General features: G+C 52.9%; 7 protein-coding genes across 7 annotated transcripts; 4 read left to right on the plus strand and 3 right to left on the minus strand.

The window, feature by feature from the left end:
* Positions 1-235: 235 nt before the first annotated feature.
* Positions 236-1,206, plus strand: GLOTRDRAFT_124376 (uncharacterized protein; the record flags this gene model as incomplete). The annotated part of the gene is made up of 7 exons (XM_007862802.1): positions 236-295; positions 375-404; positions 460-612; positions 667-819; positions 877-963; positions 1,023-1,092; positions 1,142-1,206. 7 exons carry the CDS (start codon positions 236-238, stop codon positions 1,204-1,206), a joined length of 618 nt encoding a protein of 205 aa, XP_007860993.1.
* Positions 1,207-1,396: 190 nt separating this feature from the next.
* On the minus strand, positions 1,397-3,681 carry GLOTRDRAFT_102368 (uncharacterized protein; the record flags this gene model as incomplete). Its single annotated transcript, XM_007862803.1, has 6 exons — positions 1,397-1,598; positions 1,655-2,436; positions 2,487-2,544; positions 2,596-2,742; positions 2,795-3,485; positions 3,540-3,681. 6 exons carry the CDS (start codon positions 3,679-3,681, stop codon positions 1,397-1,399), a joined length of 2,022 nt encoding a protein of 673 aa, XP_007860994.1.
* Positions 3,682-3,805: 124 nt separating this feature from the next.
* GLOTRDRAFT_135277 (uncharacterized protein) lies at positions 3,806-5,043 on the plus strand. The gene is made up of 3 exons (XM_007862804.1): positions 3,806-4,130; positions 4,182-4,760; positions 4,814-5,043. Exons 1-2 carry the CDS (start codon positions 4,041-4,043, stop codon positions 4,758-4,760), a joined length of 669 nt encoding a protein of 222 aa, XP_007860995.1. The 5' UTR covers positions 3,806-4,040; the 3' UTR covers positions 4,814-5,043.
* Positions 5,044-8,908: 3,865 nt separating this feature from the next.
* Positions 8,909-9,265, plus strand: GLOTRDRAFT_31781 (uncharacterized protein; the record flags this gene model as incomplete). Its single annotated transcript, XM_007862083.1, has 1 exon — positions 8,909-9,265. One exon carries the CDS (start codon positions 8,909-8,911, stop codon positions 9,263-9,265), a length of 357 nt encoding a protein of 118 aa, XP_007860274.1.
* A 605-nt stretch (positions 9,266-9,870) lies between these two features.
* GLOTRDRAFT_124380 (uncharacterized protein) lies at positions 9,871-10,183 on the minus strand (the record flags this gene model as incomplete). The annotated part of the gene is made up of 2 exons (XM_007862805.1): positions 9,871-9,897; positions 9,953-10,183. 2 exons carry the CDS (start codon positions 10,181-10,183, stop codon positions 9,871-9,873), a joined length of 258 nt encoding a protein of 85 aa, XP_007860996.1.
* A 175-nt stretch (positions 10,184-10,358) lies between these two features.
* On the plus strand, positions 10,359-14,548 carry GLOTRDRAFT_52973 (DCP2-domain-containing protein). The gene is made up of 9 exons (XM_007862186.1): positions 10,359-10,536; positions 10,597-10,668; positions 10,725-10,932; positions 11,000-11,098; positions 11,157-11,309; positions 11,371-11,462; positions 11,515-13,698; positions 13,757-13,967; positions 14,023-14,548. Exons 1-7 carry the CDS (start codon positions 10,421-10,423, stop codon positions 13,118-13,120), a joined length of 2,346 nt encoding a protein of 781 aa, XP_007860377.1. The 5' UTR covers positions 10,359-10,420; the 3' UTR covers positions 13,121-13,698; positions 13,757-13,967; positions 14,023-14,548.
* On the minus strand, positions 13,543-15,670 carry GLOTRDRAFT_68433 (FAD-binding domain-containing protein; the record flags this gene model as incomplete). The annotated part of the gene is made up of 6 exons (XM_007862806.1): positions 15,094-15,670; positions 14,910-15,034; positions 14,682-14,849; positions 14,023-14,623; positions 13,757-13,967; positions 13,543-13,698 (listed from the first exon to the last, which is right to left on the minus strand). The coding sequence occupies exons 1-6, from the start codon at positions 15,579-15,581 to the stop codon at positions 13,543-13,545; spliced, it is 1,749 nt and encodes a 582-aa protein (XP_007860997.1). The 5' UTR covers positions 15,582-15,670.
* Between the last annotated feature and the right edge of the window lie 1,947 nt (positions 15,671-17,617).

The raw sequence follows: 17,617 nt of genomic DNA on the forward strand, positions 1-17,617 counted from the left end.
CCTTTTAGATGTAGCCCTGCAACATCGTCGACGGCAGCCCAGAGAGCCTAATCAAGGGCGCTCGAACCGCGAGGCCGCCAAAGTGGCGTCCAGTATCGTCAACTGCTGCCTTTCCAGCCTAGCTTTCCGCGCTGTTCCTGGCTATGCTGGGGCCATTACACTGACACTACGACAGAAGGAACTCTGTATGACACGGGCGCAAACTACAATACACACGTCCTCGGCATAGTACGCTATGGGCGCATCTCAGTCAACGCCCAAAGTAACCGCGCAGGATCGCGCTATACTAGAGTCCGTACGCCTCCCTGTCCTCTTATTCAGAGGTAACACATACCGATCCAGTTCTGCTGCCAACTTACAGCCTCAAACTCCAGCGAGATAAGCTGAAGCAGTATCAGCGGAAGGTGCGTCCGTTGCGTTCCCAGGAGCAAGTTGGGAGACATACCATACCGTCTGCAGTTACAGCATGTCCTAGATAGAGAGAAGGAGATCGCTCGACAACATCTGGCTGCTGGCGACAAGCAGCGAGCCCTCATAGCACTCCGGAGAAGGAAGTACCAGGAGAGCTTACTGCTGAAGACGGATGGACAGCTCGCGAGTTTGGAACAGCTGGTAGGTGGCTGGCTTGTGTATGTGCGCGAACGAGGCTAACATGGGACGTTTCAGGTCTCGACCATTGAGTTCTCGCTGATCGAAGTCTCCGTACTCCATGGCTTGAAGCAAGGGAATGAGGTGCTGAAGGAGATACACAAGGAGATGAACGTGGAGAGCGTGGAGAAACTACTGGAGGAGACTGCAGAAGCCAGGGAATATCAACGGGTGCGTGCTTTGTCCCTTAGGCGTGCCATTCGGAGAGCTGACGATGCACTGCTACAGGAAATTGACGAGATGCTGTCCAAGAGTCTGAGCCGTGAGGAAGAGGAAGCTGTGGAAGAGGAACTCAAGGCCCTCCAAGCAGAGAGCGTGCGTGACTCGGTTCACTTTCTTGCTCATGCATTCACATCCGGTCTGCCCGATTTCAGGTCCAGGAAGCGGAGCCTCGGAAAGTGGACCTTCCCGCACCACCCACAACGGCGCCTGTCGTCTCAGAAGGTACTTCACATTTTGTTAAGTCACGCGTGTACTCTAACAACACCACTAGAACCAGAAGCCGTGCCACGGGAGAGACAGGAAGAGCGGGAGGACCGTGTGCTCGTGCCGAGTTAGTAATCTGTCACTTATCCGGACGATAGATGCATATTATATATATATATGTGTGTGTGTGCTTGAGCATTGTACTATAGCGTACCACTGATAATACACGGCAAACTCGTCCGAAGAATCTATGTAGCGCCGGTATGTGTAAGTTAACTAGCAGATGAGTGCTGTACTTTTGGGTTGGAGAAACTTGATGGTTCTAAGCTTTCCTCCGCTTCCCATTCGAAGGGCCCTCCGTAGCCACGCTCTTCCGCTTGACGCTCTGAACTAAACTCTCCAGAGTTCGGTCGCTGCTTATTGCGCCGGTCCTAGGTGCAGCAGAATCCGAATGGTGCGGCGTCGCCTTCTTGCGTTTAGAGCGCTCCTCAAGTAGCGCCGACATGCTCTTTGTTTTCTTGAAGCTACAGACAGAGGTGGTTTAGTGACATGATTAGTGAAAGGGAAGGAAGAGACGCACCGGGGGTTGCTAGGATCGATCGCAAAGTTGTAGTCTTCATGTAAGGCGGCAAACCGTTCGTCCTGAACATCGATCTTGAAGTCCTCTTGAGTCTCATTTTCGCCTTCATCCAAGGGGTTCTTCTTGCTGCGCCTCTTCTTCCCTCTGGCCTTCTCCGACTTTACCACTGCCTTCATATCAAAGTGGCGAGGCGCCGCCTCAGGGTTATCCGCGGCCGCGAGAAGACTTAGCTCTTCAGCAGTGGAGACATGACGGGAGATAGAGCCCTTTGACTTCCCCTTCCGCTCACTGGAGACGTCACCTTCCACCGCACTTGCGCCTTCACTGTCTGACCCGAAGAAGTCGTCGGCTCTAGTCGGCTCCTCCTTTACAGCTGCCTTCGTCTTTAGTTCCTCCTTCCTCTTCTTGCGCTTCTCCTTCATCTTCCGTTGATACTTCTCTAGGGTCGTCTCATCCCCTTGCTGGTCTTTCGATTCACTCAGGCCGGGGGTAAAGGTGATCTCCATGTCCACATCGGCTTTGTTGTTGTCCTGGGTGCCCCACCCCTCCGGGAGTTCATCGGTGCCTCCTAGCAAGAGGGCGCGCAATTTATCCCGACTTGCCCCCTTCTTCGCAGCTTCTTCCCGATGACTTGGGTCCTCCTCGGATTCCGAGGATGAAGCAATATATGCCTTGAAATCAGCTTCCTCAATCTCTTTCTTGGATAGCGCGCGCCTTGTCACGCGGACACGTTCGGGGTCATCCTCATCCCAAGTAAGTTTGACGCGGGAGTGTCTCAGGGCCTAACAAGACGACGATCAATATATGTACAATGCGTAGACAATCTACATACGTCGGTCACGAAATCCAGGGCCTTGTATGCCACATTCGCGTCGTCGTTAGCTTCATCGCTAGAAACTCTGTAAGTCAATGCCGCCGCCGAGGCTGCATGCGTTACTCGCCGGCACTCTTCTTCGAAACTCATGTCGTCGGGAACATAGCTGAGATCGAAGACGTTCGCAGAGTACTCAAGCTCAGTTCCTTGTAGTTCATTATATACATGTGTCGCTGTCTGGACACTGTCACATTCCACGATAGCATAATAGTATCTGCACTTGACTCGATTTAGCACCGACAAGAGATGGTACTTGTGAAACATACCTCAGCCGTTCGAGCTGGTATTTCCTGAGGGCGTCTTCGTCGTAATCTTGTGCGTCCCCAATTTCTATGATGTCGTTTGCGGTGAGTTCATCATCAGAATTGGCGGCCTTCTTCTTGAAGAGCTCAGCAGGTGGGCCTTCTTTCTCCTCTTTCGCCATTCTTTCCTTGCCAAATTGGCTCGGGTACACGCGAACACTCAGGATCTTCCCCCGTACGACGTTCTTCGCAGATTTCCCGTTGTCCGCGACAGACGGTGTGGGGGATACGAGGGACGAAAAGACCTTGTAGAGGTGGATAGCACGTACATGATCCCAATCGAGATTAACAACCGCTATGCGGCGGGTTGGCATAACATCCGTATCCTGTGACTCGTCTGGATGCGCCTTGGAATATTCTGCGGCCTGTGCCTCAAGGTCGGCGAAATCGTTTTCGTCCAGATTGATTTCCGCATCCTCATCCTCTTGGGGCTTCCGCTTATCCGTACCCAAGATAACAATGCCATCGTCTTCACTCTCACCCTCTTCTTGGTCCTGGGCATTGTCTTCTTCGTCCGAGGACTGCAGCAGGACCTCTCCGCGTGCATAGTCCGGTCCAGCAGGCTCTTCCTCATTCTCTAGGCGATAGAACTGCCGTAGGTTGTCGTGCTCTTGATTGTCAGAGACTGGTCGTCCGTATTTGTCGACCGAGCGACCTAAGATATCGCTATTAGTCCTGTGCTCATGTGAGGATAGCTGGACGGACGTACCTGCACCGCGCTTCTTGTCCTTTTTCTTGCTCTGGTCGAAGATGGACTTGAAACGGTCATCGACGACAACCTTTGCATCTTTCCTCTTCAGTCTACGGAAACGCGGGTCACTTTTCAGTCGAGAGAAACGCGGGTCAGACATGGCGGTGTGTGTTCGAGCTGATGCAGACGGCAGAGTAGAGCCAATGATCGGGCGTTCAGAGGAAATCTAATCGTGGGAAATTCATCAGGAAAGATGATCAAGTCGCTGACTAGTATGGTAATAGCCCCTGGTTACTGTGCGTTGCTACAACGATCTGATGGCCGGCGTCGCCAGTCCTTAAGTACGCTCGGCCTTACATCTTTCCTTTCGCCTTCGTTCGTTCTTGCCCCGTCGGTGTCTACGCCCACCTTTTTGTTTCTTTCATCCTTTCACTTGGCCGCTGGTCGACCTTCGAATCGCAACCTTCCTTCAGCCTCCTAGTCAATTGCATTCTATCCCTCCCCATACCCCAATTCACGATGATCTCCTCTCGTTCCACCCTTTTCGCCATCGCGGCCTTCTTGTTCGCTGGTCAGGCTATCGCAGCTCCTATGCCGATGCCGATGCGGGTATGTCCGTCAGTCCATGTGAGAAACATCCAGTTCTGAGAGCATTTGCAGCAGGCACTGGTGGCCAGAGAACCCGCTGTACCGTTCGAGGTCATCCCTGCTTACATTAAGAGGGCGGACCTGAATACCGTGGCCGAGGAGACGCCCACGAAGGGCGAGAATGGCAGAATAGTGGCCTACAGGCGTGCTGATGTCAACACCATGGCCGAGGAGACGCCTACGAAGGGCGAGAATGGCGCGATCGTGGCCTACAACAAGCGCGCCGACGTGAACACCGTGCCGGCTGAGAAGGCCACAAAGAGTGAAACGGGCGAGATCGTAGCCTACGACAAGCGTGCCGACGTTAACACGATTCCAGCTGAGAAGGCCACGAAGAGCGACACGGGCGAGATTGTAGCCTACGACAAGCGCGCAGACGTGAACACCATGCCAGCTGAGCAGCCCACGAAGAGCGAGAATGGCCAGATCGTGGCATATAACAAGCGCGCAGACGTGAACACCATACCGGCTGAGCAGCCCACGAAGAGCGAGAATGGCCAGATCGTGGCATATAACAAGCGCGCAGACGTGAACACCATACCGGCTGAGCAGCCCACGAAGAGCGAGAATGGCCAGATCGTCGCGTACTAGGTGAGCAGATATCGACTTGTATGATAGGCCTGTCTTGTTGATTCACTGGCTAGGCATCATCTGGGAGCATGCCGTGGGAGGACTGTTGTAAGAGTAGAGCACGTCTGACTGTTGTCTGTGGAAGAAGCTGGCTTCACGGTGGCGATTTTGTTATTGCATTTCTGTAAAGCTTTTGGCGTAGATATTGCTCGTGAACACCCTTCGTTTTATGTTCATCTTGCAATGCAACGAACTAGCAAGAGTCGCTACAGATTAGTGTCTGCTACGCTGCTTTTATTCCCTGTTAGGCCATTACCAAAAATAACTACACGGTTCCTCGACGCGTGTATCACGTGATCTTGGGCGTGTACGCGTTGAATTCAAGATCGCCGCCTCAATCAACGGCTAAACAACCTCCATCGCCTCCGTGCATACATCTGCTTCGTGTTTCCTGCTCTCTGCGTAAGGATGGGGGACGGCCAGTCTGGTATTGTAGCGTGGGTCGCGTCTGTTCGGTCAACATTAGCAAGCGATCCTGCCGCGCAAGTCTTCGAGGACCAAATTCGACAGCATGGATTCCTGTTTCTCGATAATTATCTTCAGAGTATCCTTGAGGGGCCCAAAAGAGAGTGAGTGCAGCTCATGGCTTATGGTGGCTCCCTTATCTCATACCCGTTAGGCCTATAATCGAACTTGTTAAGACCCCGGGCCGCAAGAAGGACGCGCCAAAGAGGACACGAGCTGCTACAGCTGCTGCTGCCAAGGCGAAGTCAGTGATTTCTACAAGTCTAGAGGTATTTCTATGCTCCTGCGAGGCGCGATTGTATCGCTGATCGCGCTCAGGCCGAAGACTCTGGGAAAGAGAATGATGCGCCTGTTAATAGCTTCCACCAAGCGTTGCTGAATGCTAAGGCAGGTCCGCCAGAGGACGACGTGGAAGTGCTAGACTGGGTTCAACATGGGAAACCTTCGGTCAAACTCGCCTCACAGCCGCCTGGTCTCCTCTCCAGAGAAGCTGACCAACCCTTGACCATCGTGGATGTGGCAGATTCTCCCCCAACCACACCCACGCGAGATAAGGACGAGGTAGTCATTTATGAGATGGAGAGCTCTCCTGTACGTCCCACCTCCGAATCTCCGACAGCCATGAATCGGGCCCGCGAAGACCTTTTGGGGATCCGATCAGAACCACCCAATGAGTTAAGTATCATCGCTGAAGACGACGAGCTTGACAACCGAAGTCAGCACATCTCCGCTACGACCTCGGAACGAAAGGCGTCTAGCGCACGCCCTGACGCTGAATCTACTTCAGGCCCGGACTCGTACAGTATGCCGCAGCCAGATGCCACTGGACCCAACGAAGAGGTGATTGGAGTACAAGATGTCCTGTCAACTACATCCGCGGCTCCTGGTACTCACCTCACCTCATCGGAGAATACAGCCGACTCGACTCCTCAGGTGGCGGCTTCCTCTGCGTTGGCGCCTTCCGCGGACCGTGGCACCCAACCTCCATCGTTACCTTCCTTCCAATCGGGGGATATTGTGATGGTTCCGCTGCGTGAATCTCACGATTCGCCGAAACTCCTGAATAGAAAGGGCAGTATACCTCAGTTCCCTTCGTTACGGGCTCCTTCACCGCTACGCAAATCCATGAAAGCCCCGAGAGAGCCATCCGTCGGAGCTGGGCTGTTGCCATCAGCGCATGCAGCTGGGCCGTCATCGGTGCCCGGTGCGAAGCGGACATCTTGGTTGGCTAAGGCGAGGGAAGCGAAAGCGATTGAAGCACCTGCTAGACGTGCGCAGACTCCAAAAGAGACAGCTTCCTACTTGGACCTGCCTGGATCATCTTCCAGCCTCAAACGGAAGAGCAGTGAAATGGCGCACCCCTTCTTGTTGGATCCCACCTCCCATTCCCAAGCAGAGGAAAACGATAGAAAGACAAAGGTTGCCAAACTAGGTCAAGACCCTGAAGTCCCACAGGCTCAGGAGCGCGATTCTAGGGACCAATTAGGCTTCCCTCAGACTGAGGTCCATCAACATTTTGCTGACCCCTCCCAAGAGGATGGTCTCCTTGGTCGCTTAAAGCGCACTGTAGAGGAATTCGGGCGGACAGGCAAGAGCTTCGGTGGGAAGTCGCTCGGGGGGCCTGCCGCGGTTGCAGCCTTAGCTGAGGCAAGGAGAGCCGCCGAGGCAAAAGTGGCGGAGAGGAAAAAGATGGAAGACCCCTTGGAACGTGCGGATCCCGATTCGAAAGAAATTATGGAGACCGCTTCGGCTTCGACGCCTCCAGATAGTCCTTCTACGAAGGCTCCTTCTCCAGTGCCCCATCTAGAACCTGCATTGAGCAATGCAAGAACGAGGCTAAGCGTGTCTGACCTTGTTGGATCTAGCAAAGATGTCAATCACAAAGCAAACTCAAGCACTCCTGCGATGCCATCTGTACCAGCGGGCTCCCTGGACCAGGCACAAAATGAGGAACATGGCGCAGGGAATAGTGGTTCTACTACACCTCCGAACTCGCCACCCCATCGACTACCTCAGGACTTCGTAATGCCGATTGACAAAGTATTCAGCAAGCCTCCGCCAGTTTTTGCACCTCCTTCGCGTAATTCTCCCAGCGATCGAGCTGAGAGCACCACCTCTCATCTGAAGCAAGTGATCACGGGAACGTCAACCGCCAAGGTTTTCAAGTTGCCGTCCCCGGTATCTTTGGGCATACCGCCCAAGTTGCACCCTTTCCAGGTAGGACCATCTGCATTAGATAATAAGCCTGCCCTTTCTGCGCAATCCAGCGCTGCCAGTATTTTCTCCGAGCCTGTCTTTGACTCACAGCCTTCGTGGTTGGTGCCAACTCAGGAAACAGACCCTACTATACCAAACTCACCAGCGGAACAGCCAGCGGACGAGGATCTCTGTACTCCCTTGGATGAAGAAGACGAAGAAGACAGATATCGGAAAGACTTCGCCAAGAACAACCCTTCCTGGACGCCTTTTGGCTTTGTTGATCCGAATGAGTCCATTACTTGGACCACAGATGCCACGGAGAGCCACAAGGGGGATACAGGTCCCATTGGTGATACCAGAGCCATCGCACCTGTCGAGGATCCAGCTCCAGAGTCTGAAGATGCATTCGACGAGGCGGGAGACCAACGTATCATGTTGGATGAGAAAGATGCTCCTGATATGGACCTAGACGACGAAGATGAACAATGGGACGAAGGTGATGATGCTGATCATGCACATGTACTGCCAAAGCTGTCGGACCAACTGGGCGAAGTGAGTTCACCTATTTGCTCGCGGACTTTTACTGATTGGCACTAAACAGTCGAAATCAAGTTGCTCGCAATCTACAGGCCGGAGCGAAAGTCAGATGTCCGTCGCGTCGTCTGCGACGTCCACCTCCCAAATGGGTTTCTTCGGTCATGCCGCCAGGTTTGTGAGCAGCGCACTGGGCAGCAACAAGAAGAAAGCCGAGCCAGTGAAGAGCCTGCAACTGGCTGCAGCGGCAGCTAAGAAGGTATACTCATTTCTTCCTGTCGCGAATATCTTGAGTCTGATAACATATGCAGCAACAAGAAGAGCAGGAAAGGAAGACAGCTCGACTGAAGGAGATGGAGGCCCGTCGGCAACAAGCGACCCAGCGGAAGGCAGAGGAAGAGAAGGCGCGCGCAATGGAGGAAGAACGCAAGGCGAAAGAGGAAGCCGACAAACGCAAACGGGAGCGAGAGGAACATACAGAGAAGCGACTTCTGAAGATAAATGGAAAGAAGGTGATGTTTTCCGTTGGAGTCTTCTTAGTTGATATTCACATCTCCTACGAGCAGGTCGAGGACGATGCTGCCAACAAGAAACGCAAAGTAATATCGGAGCCAGAAAAGAAGGTGGAATCCAAGAAGCCGCCTTCGAAGGAGAAGAAGGACGTTATACCTCGAGCTCCGCCTGCATTGCCTCGTTCGCAATCGAAGACAAACTTGAAGTCTGTTGCGACTCCAAAGCATCCCGTTGCCAATAGTGGGGGTGCTGGTGCATCGAGTGCGAAACCTTCCGCTTCCTCTCAGCCGACGACTAGCAACATGAGCAAAGACAAGGGGAAAGCCAAGGCCCAGGAAGAGGGCTTGACGGAGAAACTGAGACCGAAGACACCCTTACGCACTCCAAGTCAGACTCAGATGCCACCACCCAAGCAGGTTCGCCAACCTCCGGCGGCGCCTCCGCCAAGTGAAAGCATCGAACTGCCGGACATCGACAGCGAGTACTCTGACTCTGACGACGAGAACCGCAAACGCACGTTCGATCCACCTAACTGGGCGCAGTCACCGAACCTCAGGCAAGCTTTGGAGCAGCAGAGCACGGTCAATCCGGATCATATATTTGGGGCTGTCAGACCACTGCACATGGAGGAGATATTCAGGACCAGGCAAAGTCGCTTCCGAGCGAGAACCAGTTCCGCGAACTGGACTGGTGCTGACAGGCTCACAGTTGAAGAGCAGCTCGACTATGCCAGGCGTATGGGCTATGACCAGTAGGTTATATGGCAGAGCACCACGACACTTCCGTTTCCAATGGTCTGACTGACAGGCGACATTATCCGGACTTGTTCTGTATATTATTTGTGTATCAATTAGGTTACTTAAGTCAAGGAGCATACGCATGACAACACCCGTATTTCGGAGGATGAATATGTTACACAGCCTTACAAGCATAAGCAAGGCATAGATTTCACAGACAGGGCAGCTGACGTTTACTCAGCTTTGCAGTACAGTTTGTGACGAGACTTCCAGTTTTCTGTCTGCAATGATAGTCAGTCTATATCGCAGGACAAAGGACACTTATCAAGGACCTGGCAGATCCTGGGGCAATAATAGGCGACCTGCAGGCATTTAAAGCTAGCAAGGACGAGATCCTACACGACGTACCTTGCACCTGCTGCATTGCTGCAATCGCGACGGAGGGAATAGCTGCCCCGGACACTGCAGAGGATGTTATCTCAGGGATGCACGAACCGAAGTGCCCATTCTTACCTTGTAATTGGTGCAACAGAGGTTAGGGGCACACTCCAACCTCAGCGCTTTGGCGCGTTGCAAGTTACCCCTCTTCTCGTACAACTGTGCGAGATTCTCGTGGGAGGCAGCTAGGTCGAACTTGAACGGAGGACCGGCTGTTTCGAATGTCAATAGCCCGCTTCAAATGATTCTCTGATTCGTCTAGGCAACCCGTTTCAAGTACAGCTCTCCCAAGGCATTGAGAGTTATGGCAGTGGAGGTGTGAGAGGGAGGCAGACTCTGCTCCTTCATCTCGAGGGCTTGCAGGTGCAATCGTTCCGCACCCTGCAGGTCTCCAGCACGCCCAAGCTCAAATGCCTGGCCATCCAAAGCCAGCGCCTCAGGAAGTGCAAATGCACGCTCCTGAATGGGATTGATTTCCATGTTCAGATGGAAAGACATTGTCGAACTGGGGTGCTGCAGGCACTGAGGCAGCAGTGCGGTCTAGGCGAGATGCGGTGAAGCTCAGCCACTGATTCGAGCACGTGGAGGCGGGCAGTGTTTGCGCTTATTTGTAGTCCCAGGTCGGCGTCAGGCTCCTCCTTTGCCGTGTTCGCCACCACAACCGACCTTGTAACACCGACCGTACATAACTGACCTCTGTGGCTCTCTCGTTTGCGACGCTTTCCTTCTATCGCTATGGCTTCGTCTTCCTCCTCATCGCCTGAGATATCGGCCGCACCTGCTAGACACTCTCCTGATCAGTCAGCACATAAATATTCCACGATTGATGAAGTGCTTGAGGATCTATCAAGGTATCGTCGTCTTTTCCTTTCGCATCTTATCATCCATTTCTGACCCATTTCACTATCCAGTCGTTTTATTCTCAATCTTCCCGACGAGGAGCTTGCATCATTAGAACGCGTCTGTTTTCAGGTTGAACAAGCGTATGTCCGAGCCACCCTCACACTCGATTGTCCTACGTTCTTATTTTCGTCCCTAGTCACTGGTTCTATGAAGATTTTATCAGAGAAGAAAACCCCAAATTTCCGTCCCTGCCCCTCAAAAGATTCTCCGCCCTCTTGTTCCACGCTTGCCCGTTGCTCCGTCAGTGGAGTCATGACCACGAACAGGCCTTCAACAACTTCATGCAGTACAAGACGAGAGTACCCGTCTGCGGTGCGATCATGTTGAACGACACTTGGGAGAAGGTAAGTTCTACTTACTGGGGTGTTGTTTCGGGACCTGTTCTTACGAACCTGTGTCACGGTGCATCAGTGCATCCTTGTAAAGGGATGGAAGTCTTCTTCGGGCTGGGGGTTTCCGAAGGGAAAGATCAATCAGGATGAAGAACCGCACAAATGCGCTGTCCGAGAAGTACGTCTTATCCCTTGTGTTCGCTATTCAGTCCCAACATGAACGTCCCCCGTATCAGGTCTTGGAGGAGACTGGATATGATTTATCGGGCAAGATTGATCCAGAGGATGTCATTGAAATGTCAATCCGTGAACAGAAAATATCATTGTATATTGTACCCGGCATTCCTGAGGATTACCCCTTCAAGACAAGAACGCGCAAGGAAATCAGTGTAAGGACTACTGTTTGAAGCCATTGCCACTGAAGTCCAACTCATTTTCCTCATTTTACAGAGGATAGAATGGTTCAAACTTACCGACTTGCCGACGTGGAGGAGAAACAAAGCTGTCCCCGGCAAGTTCTATCTGATATCTCCGTTCATTGGGTGCGTCTACTTCACATCTGTGGTGTACGCTATTTCTGAGGATACCTCACAGTCCTTTGAAAGCTTTCATCAACGAACGGAGGCCACGGACAGGACGCAAGCCGGCGAGAATGAAAGATCCCAGTGCTGCATCACGCATCGAGGAGGGCGTCGATCTTACCCTAGATCTGCATTCGCATATCAGCATCTCCCATACTCATAACACACAGGAGTCCAGTTCTTCGTCTTCCGTAGATAACGGCGGGCCCGATACTCCGTCGCCGCAGTGGAGTGAGCCTGCTGCGACGCAGGTCGTCGTAAACGGGAACGACGAAGCTCCCTCGTCCGCTCTGGACCCTGATCTTGCCCGCTTGTTGACTGCGCTTTCATTGTCTGCCGCTAACGGTACCACTTTCACGACCAAGAATGAAGGGCCAGCGATCACCAGTACAAAGGGCACCGAAGCATTATCCTCGACTCCGGTTCCTGCGGTCGCGTCTTCTGTGGATCCCGTATTGGCCTCTTCATCCAGTGTTCCGTCTCAAACCTATTATCTCGATCACTCTGGAGAGCCAACTTCTGGTGCCTCCAGACCACTTGGTGAATATTCACCGCAAAGCCTTGAGCTACCGTCGAGCTCAGTGGCAGAAAGCGCGCCGCATGCTGTCCCGGTGGTAGCCAGTCATTCTGAACATGCCATCTGTGACCAGGCAGACGGTCTTTCCAATACCTCCCAAGTCTCGACCTCTCCCCCTCCTACTGCTGTATCCGCTACTTCTGCGGCCGCGCCATCCACAACCTCATCATCTAGGCCAGCTGTTGCTCGTCGTGGTTCCGGTGCCACGGCTGACATCTCTCCATATCTCTCACGACCTTCCGAAATACCATCTTCTGGAAAGCGGTTGAAACAGCTGGCACTGCTGGAGACGGTGGCGGATGAGTCCGCCAGGATGACACCTGTCCTCATGCATCGTAATTTGGTCACCCCCACGAGTGCACTGGATGGTCGGATGTCCGTAGCTCCCTCCTCGCCTATGTCCGCGACCTCGCATGGTCACCCCTCCAATACGTTGTATGCGAGCCCGAGAGATCCTCGAGTCATCTACTCATCGGGTGCTCAGGCGTTGCCTTCCCCCTCGTTTACCCCTCTACCCGCCGGTTCCTCGTTAGGCGTACCGCATCCCCATGCTGCGATGCCATATGACCCATTCCGGGTGCGCTCACAGACATCGATGTCCTTCCACCCTGCGCCTCCTACCCATCACTACCGTGCAGCTGGTCGATCGAGCATGCACGAGAAACAACTGCTTGCAGCTCTGAATGGACCAGTGGGCGGTAATAGCTCGCATCCCTCTCAACACGTGGCTCCCCTCCGCCCGGCCTATGGTGCCTATCCATCCGGGTCTGCGACGCCTTCGAAATTCCTCCACTCTGCGCAGTCAATGGAAAATTTCAACCATCCGCGCGTTAGCAATGTTCTACCGCCCATGCAACCACCTGCTCCGTATGCGCCCCGCGGTCCTTCCGATGCTATGGGCTTTACTGCTCCTCGCTCTTCCGTACCCCCCGATAATGCTCATCTGTTGTCAATCCTGAACTCTCATGGACCTATGCGAGTGCAACCTCCGGCGGTGGCTATCCCACCACCTGGCGTTATCAATACCATCGGTAGTAGGTAAATTAGTACTTCGATAGTAGATATGTAGCCCATAATTACGCTTCCCATGTTCTTGATTAGTTTGGCGAGTCGTCTTCCCCGTGTCCGCCTATGTGTATATCATTACATCACATTCTTTTTATCCTTCTGCAGCATTTCCTATATGACATCGCGTTGAGGTCTGTACAGTGTACACTACGTATACATGGACTATGGTTTAAGTGCTCTCCTTTTAACGTTGCCTTGTTACTTAGCTCCCGCAAGCCATTCTGCATTCGCCCCAGTTTGATAGTGTCTTACCCCTAGTCATTAGCGATGCCTATATTCACGGTTGCCTAATAACTTCGAATTCACATCTTCGTTGCTGTAGTTTCGTAATCAGTGTGCAAATCAATGTCCGTTAATAATTCCGTGCTACGCCACATCTACCCTCCTGGCATGAATTCACACCGGACAAATCAGGTCAGCATCCCAATCCTCTGAGTCAACTCCATTCCGTACGACGAATAAAGCCATAGGATCATACGTAGCCTTGATAGCTTTCAGTCTTGGGTAGTGCGACCCGAAGAACGTGTGTTGCCAGTTGTCTTCCAGGTAATCCTATTATTGAACGAGTTAAATAACTTGCTAGGCTGTTCATTGGAGATACACGTCTTACCTCGTTGAGGTATGCGCCAGACCCTGGGTTGAGACTGTCCAATGCACTGACCATTTCCTTCAGCGTGCCTTTCGCACTCTGGATTTCTGTGACATTGTCTGTGTCGGGCCACGACATTGCTGTAAGAACCTCCGCAAGCGCCGTCCGCCATGCCGGGTTGAGACCCATGGCGTCCGGGTCAGTTCGATTGACGGCGCCTCCAGCAATAAGTCTGCCCATGCACGTTCAGTTCGAGAAAAATCATTGCAACTCCAGGGAGCACTTACACCAACTGCGACCATACAAAGTCTTCAACCATCCATTGACCGAGGGTTGTATAGTTGGACTCTATCACCTCCCTCGTCATCAGTCGCGACCCTAGCAAGACTGTTGTGCCAGTTTCTTGGTCCTGTTCACTGGTGTTGTAGTATGTCTGGTACCAATCATAGTACGTCGGGTACGACAAGGTTACGGTGGTCTGCAAGTTGAGACCCTCGGCAACCAGCGACTGGGCGAATTCGAAGAATGAGCTGTAGCTCGCGTTTGCGGCGGCCAGTGAGACGTTCGGAGCGACATGAAGCATCTCCAGAGTACCATCGAAGACCGTACCATAGCCTCCCCATCCTTGGTCCGACCAAGTGGGGGACCTCCGGATGTACTCCGAAAGCAGCTTCGCCAGTACGGCGTTATCGGTGGCGTTCGCTGTCAAGATAGCGGTGGCAGCGGGCACTGAAGGATGAGTTCGATATGTGGCGGATGTGACCACACCGAAGGTTCCACCGCCTCCGCCCCGTAGCGCCCAGAACAGGTCGGGATGCGAGTAAGAGGACACAGTGAGGGATTCTCCTGTTGAAGTGACGACCGAGAACTGTAATACATTGTCAACGCCTAATTTAAGGAATACCGACCGTTAGTCTGGTGAAAAATAGGACAAGGGACGGGCAACTACCAAGGCCGTAGCTGGGAGACAAGGCACTGTGTCCTCCGCCCATGAGCCATCCTCCGGCGGCACCGACTGAACCACCCGGCACCAGGCCGCCGACTAGAAGGGCACCGTGTTCGTTTGCAGCGTCGTACGCTTCATGCCACTGTACGCCGGCTCCCAGTGTGATGGCTGCAGAGAAGCGAGCAGACGACTTAGCGTAAAGGAAGGCCCCACGAATTGATCACTTACCGTTGTAAGTCTCATTGGCCGGTGCACCAAGCGGGGAAAACGCGTCGTCGTAGGTGATATTCTTCATGTTATGAGTCCAGATCAAGAAAGATCCTTTTGCCGTGCTACGGCCAACAAAATCATGACTAGAAGCGGAGGAAGGTATTCAGCATACTAGGCCCGGCTATTCATGCGACATGCTCACCCGGTATTCTTGATCACTACTTTCAAGTTGTGGAGAGTAGCAAAGTTGACGGCTTCCTGTATGTCACCAACCGTTCTAGCATCCACCCCTATGACTGGAACATTGCCCTGCTCGCAAGGTATACCGAGGCTGCTGTTCAGATAGCACGCCTCTAGGGTTCCCTGCCCACTGGAGTTCAGCTGGATGTACATCTCGAAGTTAGGCCCTTGCATGGCCCCGCTCTGGTCAGCCCTCCAATTGCCATTGTAGTAGTGTTCGGTGACCGTAGCACAGTCTACAGAAACGGAAGTGGCATTTGCAGGGTAACATGCCGCCTCGGGTGGCTTGGGATAGACAAGCGGTTGCGACAGCTTGGTAGCCAGGGATGCGAACTCATCTGCGCTGGGCCAGCACGAAGACGGGTAGACGCATTTGCAAACTGCTGACGCGCCAGAGGCGGACACGAAGGCCAGCAACAGAGCAAGAGATATCACAAACACAGACTTCATGTCCCAGTCGACGTTTATGAGAACGAGAGGGTGAAATGTCGCGACTTATAGCTCTTCCGTCCTCCTCGCCTTCGATTTGAAGTCGTACGACGACGAACATGTGAGAGAGGTGATTGAATTAACCCACCCTTGCGAAGGAGCCAAGTAACTTACTAACACGACTGCGCTGTTTCGGTGAAACCCATGGCATAGCATAATTCGGGCGCAGCAAGGGGCGCTGAAGGATGGCCGAAGACGTCTCAAGCATCCAGGATCTCCACAAGCCAGCGAATATCATGCAGACATCGACCGCCCTGCTGCGGGATCGGGGTGTAGATCCCGAACGACTAACAAACAGCTGTGTCATCCGTATGGAAGATGCGCATGCTGGAGGCCTCGACGTAGGTCATTGTATGTACATAGCACGCCCCGCTATTGCCTGGTATCGCTAGGCGGCTCGCCCACGGTGGCTGCGTGCGCAGTAAGAAGGAAGCGCACGCATATGGAGTCGCCTAGGGTCGACAAGTTACAACTCTTGGGAGGTAGACACAGTAGTTCGCCCTGCGCAGCTAAGCGAAAATTTCGTCAAGAGCGCCTTACTACACGCGAATTCATGGTTATAATACTCGAGGCCGGACGCCCACCTCTTCTCTTGGGACCCAGTGCAATAACCGACTACGAGTGCAGGCCGCCCGCTCTCCGGCTCGCCCACAGAGTGATACTGGCCGTGACGCCTATACTGTTCAATCGTTGAACTTCTTTGGCAACTCTCGTGCACATTTCGTAGCAGGATAGAAGGGAGATCAGCTGCTGATCGATATCACCGGGATAACATGGCGAGCGACGCTCTTTCTTGCATGTTTATATCTTGAAATGATCCAATAGCAGCTTTCTTTCGAAGGTCTCCTTGATTGCGGATTTGCGTCCCAGCCGGCATAGAAGATCTGGGCTTGGAGCTAGACAGTAAGAGCATGCAAGCTTCGAGCTTGCCAAACTCCAGAGTCGCATGTTTGACTCTGTTATTCGGGATCTTCGTTCATTCGAGCTCGTTCGAGATAAGCCGAAGGTTTCCTCGGTGTCGTTGGGGGCCTTGGGGCACATGCACGAGTGTACTCCGAGCATCAAGCTCACTACGTGTATGCATCATCATCATGACGCCCGGGTAGAGGAGTAGCTGTCTAAAGGGTGTCGTGGGCTGTCAATATGCTAGCGCCCAGCGGCGCTATAATCTTTGGCGATATGATTATCATATACATAGCTATAGGTCATCTGATGGATGCCCGAGAGCGTCCGAGTCGTTGTGCGTTACATCTTCGGTGGAAGCCATGGAGCAAGTCCTTTAGCCACCAGAACACGCTGGGCAACGAATTTGGGGAGCCAGAGACTCAAAGAGTTGCCAATGTCGAACATGACGCTAGTACTAGTGCTACCATATGCGGGCCATCTGCGAAGTCTATCTATCTAATGTGGCTCTTACGGGTTTTCTTATTTATGGTGGCGAGTTACGGGTGCTGTAGGTCATGCCCTTACAACCTTCGAACCTCCGAAAGCCAGGGATGTCGGCCGGTGACACAACGGTGACATTGACGTTCTAGGTCCTGCGTGGAAATAAACCGTCTAAGTTTCATTTCCGCGTGCAGAGGCAGCAGAGCATGCTCAAGAATCGGTGGGAATGGGAACTTGAAGGATCCGAAGCAGACGGGCTCTGACAGCCACAATTGTTGCCGGAGACATGTCAACGTCGTAGATTACATCTTACGCCTCGTTGCAAGGTGCATCCTTGGCTATGACCTTACATTCCGTGTCTCGATGTCAGCTATTGTCATTTGCGAAGCGAAACTGGCGTCTGTGACGGTACAACTTAGCCTGGCGCATTGAAAGACGGACGTCCCGAAGAGAAGCAGAAATCCCGTATGTAAGGCCATTTGCTGAAAGCCACGCTGTTCCATTTATTTATCCCAACTTCGCCTCCTGTACGCCCAACTGGAACAGCTCAGCGGCAGTTTCATGTCGCTGAATTCAGTTGGAAATCAGTCTGTCCTTTGGAACCTTCATCG

Source organism: Gloeophyllum trabeum (assembly GCF_000344685.1).
Source record: "Gloeophyllum trabeum ATCC 11539 unplaced genomic scaffold GLOTRscaffold_00001, whole genome shotgun sequence".
Taxonomy (NCBI): Eukaryota; Fungi; Basidiomycota; class Agaricomycetes; order Gloeophyllales; family Gloeophyllaceae; genus Gloeophyllum; species Gloeophyllum trabeum.

What these genes read in the sequence shown, in the direction of transcription:
- GLOTRDRAFT_52973 (XM_007862186.1), top strand. Translation starts at nt 10,421, where the DNA reads ATGGCTTCGTCTTCCTCCTCATCGCCTGAGATATCGGCCGCACCTGCT. An exon ending in TGTTTTCAGGTTGAACAAGC is followed by an intron (nt 10,669 to 10,724) that starts GTATGTCCGAGC and finishes TTTCGTCCCTAG; the next exon opens with TCACTGGTTCTATGAAGATT. An exon ending in ACAAATGCGCTGTCCGAGAA is followed by an intron (nt 11,099 to 11,156) that starts GTACGTCTTATC and finishes CCCCCGTATCAG; the next exon opens with GTCTTGGAGGAGACTGGATA.
- GLOTRDRAFT_135277 (XM_007862804.1), top strand. Translation starts at nt 4,041, where the DNA reads ATGATCTCCTCTCGTTCCACCCTTTTCGCCATCGCGGCCTTCTTGTTC. An exon ending in CTATGCCGATGCCGATGCGG is followed by an intron (nt 4,131 to 4,181) that starts GTATGTCCGTCA and finishes GAGCATTTGCAG; the next exon opens with CAGGCACTGGTGGCCAGAGA.